Raw genomic sequence first — 15,197 nt, 5'->3', positions numbered from 1 at the left:
CGATCAAAACCTCTTTGTAGGTTAAGTGGTAGAATCTGAATAAATCTACACTGAACTTTAAACACTAACGTAAGATAAAGGGATTAATAAACATAAGTACTGATAAAGTCTTCATAGTTCAAGTTTGTATCATTCATTTATAAAAACACACTTTTCCCTAGCAAAAATCAAGACATCATTTGTCATATATCAGTCGTTTCTTGGTATTGTATATTTACAAAGCATGCAATTTTATAAAAATTTGTAAAAAAAACTATCAATCAGAAAGCAACATAAATTCACAATAACTACTTAACTTTGATTTATTCTCCAATAAAACAGTATAAAATGTAATGCTCTACAGACACAAAAACCTTATTATCGGAATAAATATTCATTCAAATATCACTTCATTGAAGAGTTAAGAAATGGTTTTGACAGGAAAACATTACGTAATGCTAACGAAATAGGAAACGTAGAAAATCCAAATTATAGAAACTTAAATTCGTGCAAATGGGTTTCCACATGAATGAATTCTCTAATTCAGAGTGACACTTCGACAAAACCCAAGTTTACTTTGGATCTTTATGAAGAATTGATTCTTAACTAGTATGATGTATTGAAATGAAGCACTGAAGTCGTTTCAGTCAATGATTGATCAATTTGTGTTTGGCAGCCATTTTTTTGACATGTGACCTCATCAACACTCCATCATAAATGACATAATGAAATGTAACGAAGAACATCAATTTAGCCAAAAATGTAATCTTACTATCGTGACCTACTGTGCTTATTTGTTTTTTTTTTCTATGATTCCGGGTTTTTCATGGAACCATTGGTACAATCTAGTACATCTGGTGTCCTATTAATAAATTTCGAAAAATATTTAGTTGGCCTTAATTCCAACTCGTTTGATTGAAGCGTCACCGGTTAGCCTATACAAAACGTGCATCTTACATACTTTTGATTTTTAACCCTGTGTGCTAACATTTTAAATTGTGAAATTTTAAAATTGTTTGTATATACATTGAACGACAAATATATGTGACGTATAAAATTTTCTGACGTCAGACACACGAATCAATGAATGTGTTTGTAGATAGATGTTTTTGTGTTCTGTTAAATTGTTCCTTTTAAAATTGTTACACGATGATGACTGCTGTACCCATATTTTGACTAATTTATTTATTGTTGAGCCTTCGACTTTAGTCGAAAAAGCGAGACTAAGCGATCCTACATTCTGTCGTCGTCGGTGCCGTCGTCGTCGTCGTCGGCGTCGTCGGCGTCCACAAATATTCACTCTGTGATTAAAGTTTTTGAAATTTTAATAACTTTCTTATAATATACTGGATTTCTACCAAACTTGGACAGAAGCTTGTTTATGATCATAAGATAGTATCCAGAAGTAAATTTTGTAAAAATAAAATTCCATTTTTTCCGATTTTTACTTATAAATGAACTTAGTTTTTCTACGGGGAAACATTACATTCACTCTGTGTTTAAAGTTTTTAGAATTTTAATAACTTTCTTAAACTATCCTGGAATTGTACGAAACTTGGAAAGAAGCTTGTTTATGATCAGAAGATAATATTCATAAGAAAAGTTCTGTAAAAATAAAATTCCAATTTTTCCCGTATTTTCTTATAAATGGACTTAGTTTTTCTTCCAGTTAACATTACATACAGTCTGCAGTTAAAGTTTTTAAAACATTTTTAAGATTCTTAAACTAGCCTGGATTTTTACAAAACTTGGACAGAAGCTTCTGACAATCAAAACATAGTATCAAGAGGAATAATTTTTTTTTTTCATCATTTTTGTTGAGTGTGTAATTAACAGCAAAAGTAGGCGAGACACTGGGTTCCGCGGAACCCTTACAAATTTTGATGTCTGTTTAGTTCACGCATCATTGTAAATATAACGGAATGTGATGAGACTGTAATCAAAGTGAGAGGGTTAGCGCTATAAAACCAGGTTAAATCCACCATTTTCTACATTTGGAAATGCCTGTACCAAGTCTGGAATTTGACAGTTCTTGTTCATTCGTTTTTGATGTGTTTTATTATTTGATTTTGTCATGTGATTATGGACTTTTCGATTAGATTTTCCTACAAGCTCAGTATTTTTGTGATTTTACTTTTTGTTAGCCAAATTGTCAGCCTGTTATCTATGATGATTTTTCTCTAAGTTTGGTATTTAGTTGTTTATTTCAAAATAAAGCTCAGCCACAGTAACTTTGTAACATGAGCGAGTATATATTTATGTTTACATACGATGGTAAACATATATATTATACAAATATAGCCTTTGTATGAGGTCGATACAAGGATATATTGACCTGAAAGAAGTATATTGACCTCATACAAAGGCTATATTTGTTATATTATTAATTTCCGACCATATTTGTATCAAAATCGTCATTTAGGTTTGTTGGAACTTTATAGATATTACATTGTCTCCTTGACAATAACAACATATTAATTGTCATTTCTTAATTTTTTTTTGGACATCTTATGTATTTGAAGATTTATTTTCGTCAAATAATCGATCACAGATATCATTTGTTTCAAAACGTTAAACAATATCCTGAAATTCATTACATGACGTCACAAAGTATATCGGTTCTTAGATATTCTAAAAATAACCGTGCAATATGTTTTTTGCAGGTCAATATGCTTTTTGCTATCCGCCGTTTTCTCTCTACCTTCGAAAATATAGTTTAACATGTGACTATCCCTAAACGAATCAAATTTGTTAAAATATACGAATTAATAATATATATATATATACAACATTTGCAAATAAGTTGAATAGTTTTCTTAAAACTTTGACAGTGGGTCTTCGTGTAAATGAGAAGGATGCATGGCTATACGTTATTTGATTTCTAAAACCATGAATTTGGCCTTCAAACTGTTTTTATTGAATCGTCACTAATAGTTCCTATAAGGACAAAACACGCGTCTTGTAGACCAAATTGTAAGCCTTCTATCTTTGATAAGTTATGATTCATGTTTGATGTTCAGCTATTTATTTTCAAATACAGCTGAGCCACAGAAACGGAGCAAGAGTAACAAAATACATACACGTATATTTACGGCTGGGTCTTAATGTATAGGTGTAGGATGCAGCGTTATAAATAAATTAAGTTCGATAATCATTACTTTGGCATACAAACTACTTTGATTGGATGGCCACTGATGAATCCTATAAAAAATTAAACGCTCTTCTTATTGTCCAAATTGTAAGCCTTCTTGATAAAAATATAGCTCAATCGCAGAAACTGCGTAATAGAAAGGAAAATAGATACATGTCTATATACGATGGTAAGCATATAAACATAAAACATTTTCATTCGAACCTCTTTATTTTTTTAAAACTGTGAAAACATTGATAGCGGAACATAACTTTGTTGCATATTATCTTAAATATTTATGTTTTTTTTATGCCGTTGAAAATGATCTGAACATTAAGCATACTCACCAATTAAATCTTAAGTAAGCTTATAAAAAGAATGATGCATACTTTTCCAAGGCTTTTGTGAGTCATGTGTATTTGCTATAATTGTTTTTTTTAAAATTTTATTTTGGTTCATTCATTTTTGTCGGAGTTAAGTGTGACGTACATTTGGCCGAACTAAGGGCCAGCTGAATCCAACCTGAGTGTGTGTGATTTCCTTGCTGTGTTGACAATCAATTGGTGGCCTTGGATTGTTTTCTGCTCTTTAATCGAGTTGTTTTCTCTTTGACGCATTCCCCGTTTTTATTTTCAATCTAATTCCTTTAAAATGTTATATTTCATGTACTTTTATGTAAATTAATTAAAATGTCTAGGTTTATTATTGCATATCAAATTGATATTTAATATCTTTCATAGCTTTGTAAATTAAAATTTAAATTACGTTATCAAACGATAATCATTCAATTCACTGTAAAGCGTTAAAAACTTATGTTGCAATTACTGTATTTCATCAATTTAGGAATGTCAAAAAGTACAGAGCGTTAATCATTTTCTAGTAGAAACAACAAGAAAACAACAAAGTTACAAACGCACTCATACACATGAAACACATACACTAAGCTCACAACTAACAAATTTCAATATACGTTACTTATATTTTGAAAAAAATTAAAGGCAGATTTGAAAAAAAGAAAAATTCAAAACGGAAAGTCCCTTATCAACTCCAAAAATTAAAATCACAAAGACATAAAACGAATGGAAAACAAATGTCGTATTCCTCATTTGTGTTCCTGGACGTGGAGCATACATTTTCTGATTTTGAAAATGGTGGATTGACCCTGATTGATATCTAGCTAAACCTCTCACTTGTATAACAGTCGCGTAAAAAAAACATGTTTACAACAATGTGTTCAAACAAACCAAAAACAACAAAATACTATAAATTGAAACCAATAATATCTCGTCTAAGGATATATATTAAACATTATAAACGTGTGATTATCTCGTTCGCTTCGTTCAGTTATCATGCCTATTTTAATCTTCAGCGAATGCGGTCAAAACTCTTTAATAGAAAAAAAACCTCACGATATTAACTTGTATAAATAATTGATACAAATGAAGACCTCTGTAAAATTCAGTTGTCTTTTCAATTTCAACAGTATCTGTTTACTCTGAACTTTCTAATACAGCTTAAAGATGAATATCACAGACAAAGAATATAATTAAGAAGATAATGGACTAGTTGAAGGCACATCTTGATCAAATGTATTGGATTGCGAACTTAAAGTTTAGATCAAATATATTAAATCTTCACTCTTGTTTGGTCTTTTGAATTGTCTATGCATTCAGTCGTATTTGCATTCATTGTAAAAAGCTAAAGATAATAATAGTATTATATTGTACTCCTTGTTTTTCGAATTCTGAAAACTCATTACTTTAAAAAAGATCACTATACCGACTAATTAAACCTCAAATGAGATTTAGTGCTAAGAATAATTGAAAAATAACCTTCCGCCTGTTATTCTATTTTCTGTCAATTCAAAAAAGAATTAAAAAAATTCATTTCGTTTCATTAGCATTGGATAAAAATAAATCCGGCACATGTCCCTGTATTGGCTAAGATCTTTAATCAAATCATGTATTTAAGTTGGACTTGAAAATTAGAATTGTATTTGAATTTCACGCTCTCTGTATTGGCGAAGGACATTTTAGTGTATTGATACGACATTTCATCGAGTGAGAAAACCGAACGTTTATGCGCTTAAGTATAACCCATTTTAGCTCATGAATCTTTACTAGTGGCGCTTTAAGTGGAATTTTTATTGCCCATTTTAGCGATAAAAAGAAATCATTGTAGATAAATAAATTTCATATAGTATCATAACAGTATAAAAATCCAAACAAGAAAAGAAACTGCAAATATAAAATAACAATAAAACAAAACAAAAAATAAACCAAACCAAGAATAACTACAAGGTATACGTTTTCCTTACACATATTTCATATTATTTCGATAATCTGCAAAAATCCTGAAAGAACAATATGAAACGTGTAAGAGCATATTAAGCAACGAACATTAAAAGCAATCAATTCTGCCTTAGCTTCAAAAATTACAAATGGCGATTTTTTTTTTCAAGGGCTGACAGGTGATTTGTACTTACATTTAAATATGGTACACACATGTACCTCAGGTGCCCTTCATATTGTGAAATCATGATGAAAAAGCTGGATTGACTAACGATATCAACAGTTATTATATGTTATGCTCAAGTTTAAAATACAGGTCAGGAGCTAGCAAATCAGTGGTTGTCTGCCTTATTTATTTTTGTTAGTTGCGTAGTCATAAAAGAGGCCGTTGTTTTTTCTCTTTGAATGGGTTTATATTTTGCAATGTTGGGTCATTTTCTAGCTGACTATACTGTATTGGTGCTGCTTATTGGCAATTATACTACATCGACTCATACAATATATTAACTGATATCTATGAAGGACATGTCCAGATAATAAAAATTACAAGAAGAAACTAAAACAACAAAAACAAACCATAACTGAGTGAAAGACAGATGTCATAATTGAAAACTTTAAGAGAGAGAAAAAGAGGACAATAGAAATACAATAAAAAACTTCACTAAAACCAAAGATGGAGTAACACGAACATTCCAGGATACATTTCCATGCTGCGGAAGGGTTAAAAAGTCTTCCTTATGAGTGACACCCGCACGCTGTCTTGCTCATTAGGAATTTTTGAAAGTAACTCTATTTTTTGTACAATTAACAAAATGTCCACATGAGATACGCCTCGCTTCATTTACACTGGATATAGAAGATTCTAAAATCAAACAACACATCATATGCATTCATTGAAATTGCATATTTTTAAGAAAATAACTACGAATTTAAATCATATCTTTTTGTCTTAAATGGGCTTACGTAAAGATGTTATCCTCAACTGATGATCCATTAAACTTATTGATTCATACCTGAATATAATTTAAGGCAATTACTTCTAATGTCCTCCTTTTCTCTCTCGAAAATTATTAATAAATACAATGCATGTTACCTTTCACTGCTACTAAGTGTTTCACATATAAATAGATATAGGAAGATGTGGTATGAGTGCCAATGAGACAACTCCCTATCCAAGTAACAATTTATAAAAGTAAATCATTATAGGTCAAGGTACGGCCTTCAACATGGAGCCTTGGCTCACAACGAACAGCAAGCTATAAAGGGCCCCCAAAAGAAAATAGCTTTTTATTTTAGAAAAAATACTAGTGTAAAACCATTCAAACGGGGAAACCAACGGTCTAATCTATATAAAAACGAGATTAATAGTCTTAAATCGATTAAGCGAAATATAAATTGAAAAAAAGTCGGCACTCGATATCTTGATGTGTTTTTTTATTTGTTTGCTCGGTTAAGTTGCATTTTCATAGGTATATACATTGTACCTCTTATATCCTAAATATTTATGTTAAACATTGAATTGTGCTCTTTCAAACATAGCGATGTATATATTTTCATAGTATATCGGTAACATACTAGTTCTACATACTAGTGATTCAGTAGCACACGTACAAACTGTATTCCTTAATGTTTTTTTTCTATTATTTTCTAAATAAAGGACTTCGTGTTATGCGTATTGATGAACTTTCTATGGTAGTTTATGAATATATTCTTGATCAAATTAAAACAAAATATATCGTCAGTTCATTTTGAAAGCAAATAATGTCGTTTTCCTTTATCAATTTGCGTCAATTTAGATTTTATCGTCTGTTTTATTTGAACCACTGTACTTTCTTACAGACACTATAATCATTTTAAGAATTTTGTCCACATTTATTCCAACAATTCAGTCAATTGTTACATTTATATAATTGAATTGTATCACCATTAACGATATATTGTAAATAGAGCTAGATGGTGAAAGGAAAAGCAGTGACTTAAATTAAATTGCATTTGTGAAGGCTTATCGCGACAGACCAGACAAAGTAAAATGACGTAAATACAGCCATGACGCACGATGAATATCAAAAGTGAAAGTGTGTTGTCGCTTTATATCCATTACATGTTTTGTTACCATATGTTATAGTTCTTTTCAACGTTATTGGAAGTGTTCAAAAGCACTCTTTTCAAACCTAGAACCGCTATCAATTGTGAGAAAGATCGCGTAATGCACGACATTCGGTGACGGAATCTTTTCTTTAATGATTGATGTTTTCTTTTACAATTATCTACAAAAGCAACAAAGTTTGAAGATCAAACTAACCATAATGAGCCTATTAAAACAAAGTTCCAATAAGAATAAGAGAACACCATGATATAACATTCTGCTTCCTAATTGTTATAGTCTTCTTTACAATTATATACTGCTTGCTTTTTTAGCATTTGTTTATGTAACTAGGAAGTCAAAGTATCATATAAATTTTACTGCAATTTATTTTCTTTACCTTGTGAGAAAGACAATACAAGGTTCTTGTCTCTTTGTTATCAAGGAGACAGAATTGAATTGAATACAGAGAAACCTGTCTGAATCCGAACCTCTTCGAAACTTGAGATTTGTTTTCGGATTTGGCAGATGTTCTGTTTATTAGGTTCAAAACGCTTAAAATTTTATAATACTGGACTTCAAAACACATTTTGTTTTGACAGACTTTTACTTTATACGAGATTTGGTTTAGACAAGTTTCACTGTATATGGAATACATGATGAATCGTAACGGGTTCGACAAAAGTGTCTATGCGATTCCATTATTATCAACGTAACAACATCCTTAACTTAGCATGTCATGTCCAATTGTCTTTCATATCAGCGAGGGTATCAAGAAGTTTCATTACATTTTTAAATAAAACAACTTACGTATGCTGATACTAAATCTGTTAATGTTATGACGCCGTTTCCGAGTTCTGTGTTCGAGAAGGTAAACATAGATATAAAAGATGTCTTAGAAATGGGAGACTGTTTCCTATTCTGAACTGTAAACATTGCGTGAGCGGAAACTATCTGATCTAAACTGATAATGCTTATAGTTGTGACGATAGTAAACGGGAAAAGGAAATGAATGATATTAAAGTGAAGGAAATTTACTTTATATTGCACGGCACATGTTTATATTAAGATTCATGTGTTTTCAGTCATTGATCAATTATGTAATTTACATAGATCAAAACGACGCTTCCTTAACTTAAAGACGTTAGAATATTTTAAGAGTTAGCTAAATTGTTTGGTAAACGCTCTTCGGACGACAATAGTAAAATGAGTTAACTGATTATAACTGACGCAAGTTGCATATCTTGTATAGGTATATCATTGTGTAAAAAATATAAAAATATGAAATGCCCATTATATTTTTTATTTTTAAGATTTTGTAAAACGCAAAATTACTGGTTTTGTTACCATCAGTATGTAATTTACAAATAAAATTGGGAATGATAGTGGAGAATTTGTCAAACAGACAATAACCCGACCAAAGAGTAGAATATAACCAGCAAAATAAAATGTCAAAAGGTCAATAATAGATATGTTTGAAAACCCGAATACACGGAAGCTTTATGACCAAATTGGACCCAGAATTAAAGCACATTCATCTTTGGTCAATTGTGTCTATGGGAGTAAATAAATCATGTCAGCGTTTAGAGAAAAAAAGTAAATATAAAAAATGCAGAACTCAAAGAACAATTTAAGTTTGAAAGTCCTTTATCAAATGGTAAAATCAAAATTTCAAATACATTAAACGAATGGAAAACAATTGTCATATATCTGACTTGGTGAAGGCATTTCTTAATGTAGAAAATGGTAGAAAAGCAAAACTTAATAGATTTCTGCGTCCGAGCTTTTCAGTTTAAGCAACACGCTATTCGAAAGTTAAGAAATGTATCAATACTAAAAGACGTGACATTTTTTTATGACAAGAAGGGAACATCAAAATTTAGCCAAATTCGTATAAGGTTTATTTCGCAGGAAATAGTCGAAATCTTAGTTCCTTAATAGTTCACCAACGAGAAAAAAATTATCAATCATGTCAGCACTGAAGTTATCAAAGGTACAACGCTTATAGTTTGATTCACCTGTTGCGCTCTTCGTCTACATAAGTCTCATCAGTGACGCTTAGATAAAAATATTTAGAAAGTCAAACAAGTATAAAGTTGAAGAGCATTCAGGACCCAAAATTCAAAAAGTTGTGCCAATTACGGCTAAGGTAATCCATGCCAGGGATAAGAAAATCCTTAGTATTTCGATTAATTCATACTTTTGCAAACAGTATATTTATATGCACTGACTGCTGAAAAAGTATAACCAAACCACTGAACTCCAAGGCATATTAAAAAAGAAAGTCCATAACTCTAAATCAAAACATATCAATTAACTTATGATACCCTCGGGGATAGTTATAACAGTACACCAACAAAGAATAGAATGTCGGAAGCAGTGTTGACTGCGTTCGTGATACCATAGGGGACTTGTATAGCAGAACTTCAACAATTATCAAAAAAGAGCAAGTTATAAATCATGTTGGTGCTGTCTAAAAGTCTATTGAGTTGTTGATAGCCTATGGGACTAATATAACAGTTCAACGGCAAAGAATACAAAAGATATCAAACTTATTGGTACTGAAGCACTGTTTACTATTCGTGCTACCCTAGGGACTAATATCACAGAACTCAAACATCAAACATATGTCTTATATAAGAAAAACACGATATTAATCATTTTGGATTGAGGCACTGTCTCCTGAGCTCTTGGTTATCAAGGAGACTAGTATTGCTGTACTCAAACATATAATTGTATATAAGAAAAGCAAGTTATTGATAATATCTGAAGCACTGTCTACTGAGCTCTAAATACCCGAGGGGAATAATGTAACAGAAAATGAATTTAGGGACATCAAGATTATTTAAAATATCGATACTTAAGCACAGGCTAATGACCACTGTATACCATAGGGGACTCGTATAACAGTAAACCAACAGATAACTTATATAAAAAGCAAGTTATTAACTATGTCGGTTCCGGGACACTGGCTAATGCTCATGATACCCTAGAGGACTATATTAACAGTACACAAACAGAGCATTTTTTGTAAAAAGCAATTGATTAATTATGTCAGTACTTGGGCACTGTCGTCTGTTCTTGATACCCAAGGGGACTAAAACAATAGAACACCAACATCAAACTTATATAAAAAGGCAAATTATTAAACATGTCGGTTCTTGGACACTGTCTACTGCTATTGCTACCCCGGAAACTAAAATATAAGAATCCCAACAGTTAATTTATTTAAAAAAGCAAGTTATTAATCATGTCGGTTTTGGGGCATTGTCTTCTGCTGTTGATACCCTATGGGATTGATTTAATAGTACACCAATAGAAAATTTATATAAGAAAACAAGTTATTGGTCATGTCAATTCTCGGGCATTGTCTTCTGATCTTGATACAATAGGGGACTTATAGAACAGTGAACGAACAGAGAATTCATATAAGTAGCAATTTATTAAACATGTTTGTTCATAGGCACTACTGTTCTTGATACCCCGGGAACTGATGTATTAATATACCAGCAGAGAAATTATATAAAAAAAAAAGAAAATTATTACCTGTGTAGGTACTAAATCACTGACTTCTTGATACCCTCGGGGATAAATATACCAGTACACGTGCAGCAACCATTCCGTTTGCGTGTTTATATGTTAGGGTTTATCTGATCCTTGGTAAATGAATGTATTTTCCACTATAAAACAAAGAACTTCCTAGTTCTTAGATAGGTTTGCATATATATATATATATGTTCATTCAATAAGTATTATTGATTTATAAAATGTATTTATAGAAATAACACGAAATATAAATGTTTTCATGGGTCTTTTTCATTCATCTTTATTCTTTTATAAATTGTGACTTGGATGGAGAGTTTGTTGTCTCATTTGCACGCATACTACAGGTTCGTATATCCATCTAGTACACGAGGTTCATAGAGTTATATATGATATTTATTTTTCATTTGTCATTGATGTATAAAATATATATTATCATAGAAACAATTTGGTCTCTTTTGTAGGGCTATTTTACATTTAATTTACATTGCTAAAAATTCTTATCAAATTTTTTTAATGTATTTGAAAAATCCGTCAACGCTTGACCCGAAATTGTAGAGATAAAAAAACATTATAATATTAATAACGGTGATAATCTAAGCAAAAAAGTAAATCCAATGTTATTTCAAAAACCTGGGAACATGTAGCATATAATTCATGCATGGTAAAATGTCACAGATACGCTTGCGTTTGGAAGCATTATTTGTTATGATGAAGTCTTATTATTTTGCGATAATACTGTTAAAATTATCAATAATAAGTGTTTTTAACAGTTTTTGCAACCATTTATTCATAATTCCGCTTTTATCCCTTATGTATTTTTCGCCACAATTTAGTGTGGCTCCTTAGAAAAATTGAAAAATATTATTTGTTGTCATAAGATGGACGACAAAATACAATAATATCCCTTGCGGCTGCAGCTGCAGACCGCTGATTTTGTGATTAGAAAATACATAGCTGATAGGAGCTTTCCTTTATTATTATAATAATGTTGAGATACTTCCGGGAAATTTATCAAAAATTGAAATATAATCAATTAACATATAATTGTTTCATATATGATTTGTACGGACAATATCTACCTTAATAAATGTCATTACTACGCACATGACTGTAATCACTTAAATAACAATGGGTCTCAAAGTCTTTCATGAAACGTTTTCCAGACACTCATATAAACAGCAAACACAAATAAGGAGTTAAGTATTGCAGATTAAAAGAGGAGCTTAAATTTCAAAAGTAATAGCGAGTTAGATATTAAGCATCAATTTGACTTTTGCAAATCAGGACATTAAATTCGTTTTGAAGATTTAAAATGCTCTATTATTAGTTGCACAATAGCTATTTATTAATGGCATGCAGTTTTCTTTTTCAGATTCAAACTTTAATGACAAGTTACCATGAATAAAAACGTCACCATGGAAAACCAAAGCAATTGCACAGCTGGAATTATACCGCAAGCGGGTTCTGATTTTGAAAACATTGGCGTGATGTGTATGCTGTCAGTATTCAGTGTCATGGGAACGTTTGGAAATGGATTAGTCATTTATGTGTACTCTAAAAAACGTGATAAGTTGACATCTAACGTGTTTATAATGGGTTTAGCATTAACTGATTTTACTACATCATTGTTGATTATGCCATATACTGTGGTGTTTACCTTTTTAGAAGAAAAGGTACTGTTTGACATACCATGTAAAATCTTTTATTTTCTCGTTACCTCGAATGTGCCACTGTCGGCTTTTATTATGGTGGCAATAGCCGTGGATCGTTATCTTTGTATATGCCATCCATTCCTGCATCTTTTGACAGTTCCAAGAGCAAAAATTATATTGCTACTACAGCTAGTCTTTGCTGGAATACTCGGATTGATAACAGCTCTGATGCACTCTGTGTATGCCCTACCAGAAGAACTTCTAGATTTGGATCTCGAATATCCATATCACAAAAACATCAGTTTTGCTGAATGCGAATCAGTTTACACAGGAACTTGCAAGCATACAAGTAGAGTTTTCAGTGTAGAATTTAATTTATTTTATCAAAAAGTATATTCTTCCTTCTTTCTGATATCTCTACTTCTAGTGTTTACACTTTATATAATGATTTATAGATATGTCACATCACGAAGGGCAAAACGCCAAAAACAGAAGAATGCCAAACAGTTTTCAACCACAATGGTTCAGACAGAAGCGTCACAAATTGATAACTCCAAGGACAGTCATGATCACCCGCATCCTACAAAGGTTGAAGTGAACGAGAACGGAGTCAGTACAACCTTACTACCACCTGACCATCAGGAAGAACAGGTGAGACGACAGCGGAAGTCAGTGCGAGAGAAAAGGGACCACAATGCATTAGCAAATATAAAAACTGCTTTGATGCTATTCGTAGTGGCTGTTGTGTTTGTCATAGCTTATCTTCCACCCTGGCTAATGGCTCTCATGGTTGTTCAGTATGTCAAATTTGTATTTTATTCGTATTTCGTATACAACGTTGTCAATCCATTCATTTACGCGTTCATGAATCCAACGTTTCGAACAGACCTGACAAAGGTATTTGGAAAATGTTTAAAAAAGAAGTGAAAAAAACAAAGCCAAGTATTTATTATTGTAGTGATATTCATAACAGATAAACAGTATTTAATGTGACAATGACAATACATAGAAACGCTTCAGTGGTGTGGATACTAATAATGTAAAAAGAAAATGAAAGTAGGTCACGCAATAAGAGGTTTCAATTTAAAAATAAAAATTAATGATATTTAGTTTAAAGAGTTTTTATCCGTTTCTTTCAAATTGCTGTCATTATCATAGTTTATTTATGTTTGACCACTCTATTTGCACAAGTCAACCAAGATTGATCTGAAACGGTCAATTTGAACTAAACGCTCTGAAACAATAAACCATTAAGTTATTTTCAGTATCTCATGCAATCCGAAGACTTCGTTACTGTATTAAATCCTGTACTGACATGGAAAATATGCTTCAATTCAGATCTGTTCAGACTTTTTATAAATTGTTCAGATCAAAATTACCGTTTCAGACTAAAATTTCATTCGTTTTTTTTCAGTCCATCGTTGTCATTCGATAACTGTTATGTTCTCACATTTGAAAACTACCACAGATGGAAAAAAATCTGACGTGGGAAATAATGTTGAAACAATGAGATCTACCTATTTACATCAAACCTATTAGACGACTTTTTATAGGAGTTATTGTCCTTATTTGATGAATTTTGCCTAATGTTTGAGTATCATAATATAGAAGCACTCACTTTAAATAGAAAAAAAATATCAGCATGACAAGATATACAAAGAGTCAGATGGCCGAAATCGTCAGTGGAGTAGTCGCAACTTTGCGCTTTAATGACTATTTAACGACTGCTGTTTTACAAACATGACTATATTCATGTAAACTTTACTCATATATAGCTGTCTATGCGGTATCGACTTTGCTCATTGTTGAAGGCCGTACGGTGCCTATAGTTGTTAATTTCTGTGTCATTTTGTCTCTTGTGGAGATTTGTCTCATTTGCAATCATACCTCATCTTCTTTTTATAAATTGAAAAGATACTTAAATAGCCCAAATGATCACTATGAGGCAAATTTCATAAAAATACGTCCGTTCATGAATATGGGTTATTTTAGTTATTGCCTTTAAATAACGAATCTCATTTCCTGTTTGCAATTTTGTCTTTTATCTTGAAGATTAATAGATATATAGAAACTTTAAAAGTTTAAATGTGGTATATAAAAGAAATTAAAAACAAACAACAGCGAAAAATAGCAGCAACGTAAGTTATACAAAAAAAAAAGAGAATTTAGTCTTAAAAAAACAGGTGTTTTGGGAGTGATACTACATGTTCAATCGGACGGAGAACATATTTGATTGCTAACAATCATAGTTTCGGTCTTTACTTTTATCCTACGAGGAAAACTGATCTTTGTTAATTAAATCAATGTTTAATTTGTAAATACTAAATATCTTTTCTCTGAAAACAAAATAATATTTTGGGTTTAAAAATGAAAAATAAAAGAGTGATCAGATCTTAAAACATTAAATTAAAAATGAAAAGATATATGACAAATAGCTACTTATACCAGGCGAAACATTGAATGGTCCTTCTATTAACGATTTCGATGGCCTCTTGCTTTCCTATATTGTAGGAGTT

General features: G+C 31.3%; 1 protein-coding gene across 2 annotated transcripts in view; it reads left to right on the top strand.

Annotated features, from left to right (window-relative positions):
- LOC139501117 (cholecystokinin receptor-like) overlaps positions 1-13,797 on the top strand; it is a 45,051-nt gene extending 31,254 nt beyond the window's left edge. For both annotated transcript variants that reach the window (XM_071290098.1, XM_071290099.1), the window contains one exon: positions 12,402-13,797. In XM_071290098.1, coding sequence (XP_071146199.1) covers positions 12,427-13,608 — 1,182 coding nt within the window. In that variant the 5' untranslated portion in view covers positions 12,402-12,426 and the 3' untranslated portion in view covers positions 13,609-13,797. The remainder of the gene's footprint in view (positions 1-12,401) is intronic.
- The last annotated feature ends 1,400 nt before the right edge of the window (positions 13,798-15,197 follow it).

The sequence above is a fragment of the Mytilus edulis genome, chromosome 13, assembly GCF_963676685.1.
Source record: "Mytilus edulis chromosome 13, xbMytEdul2.2, whole genome shotgun sequence".
NCBI lineage: Eukaryota > Metazoa > Mollusca > Bivalvia > Mytilida > Mytilidae > Mytilus > Mytilus edulis.
Note: the sequence above shows the minus strand (reverse complement) of the source record. Positions and strands in the feature narration are given on the sequence as shown.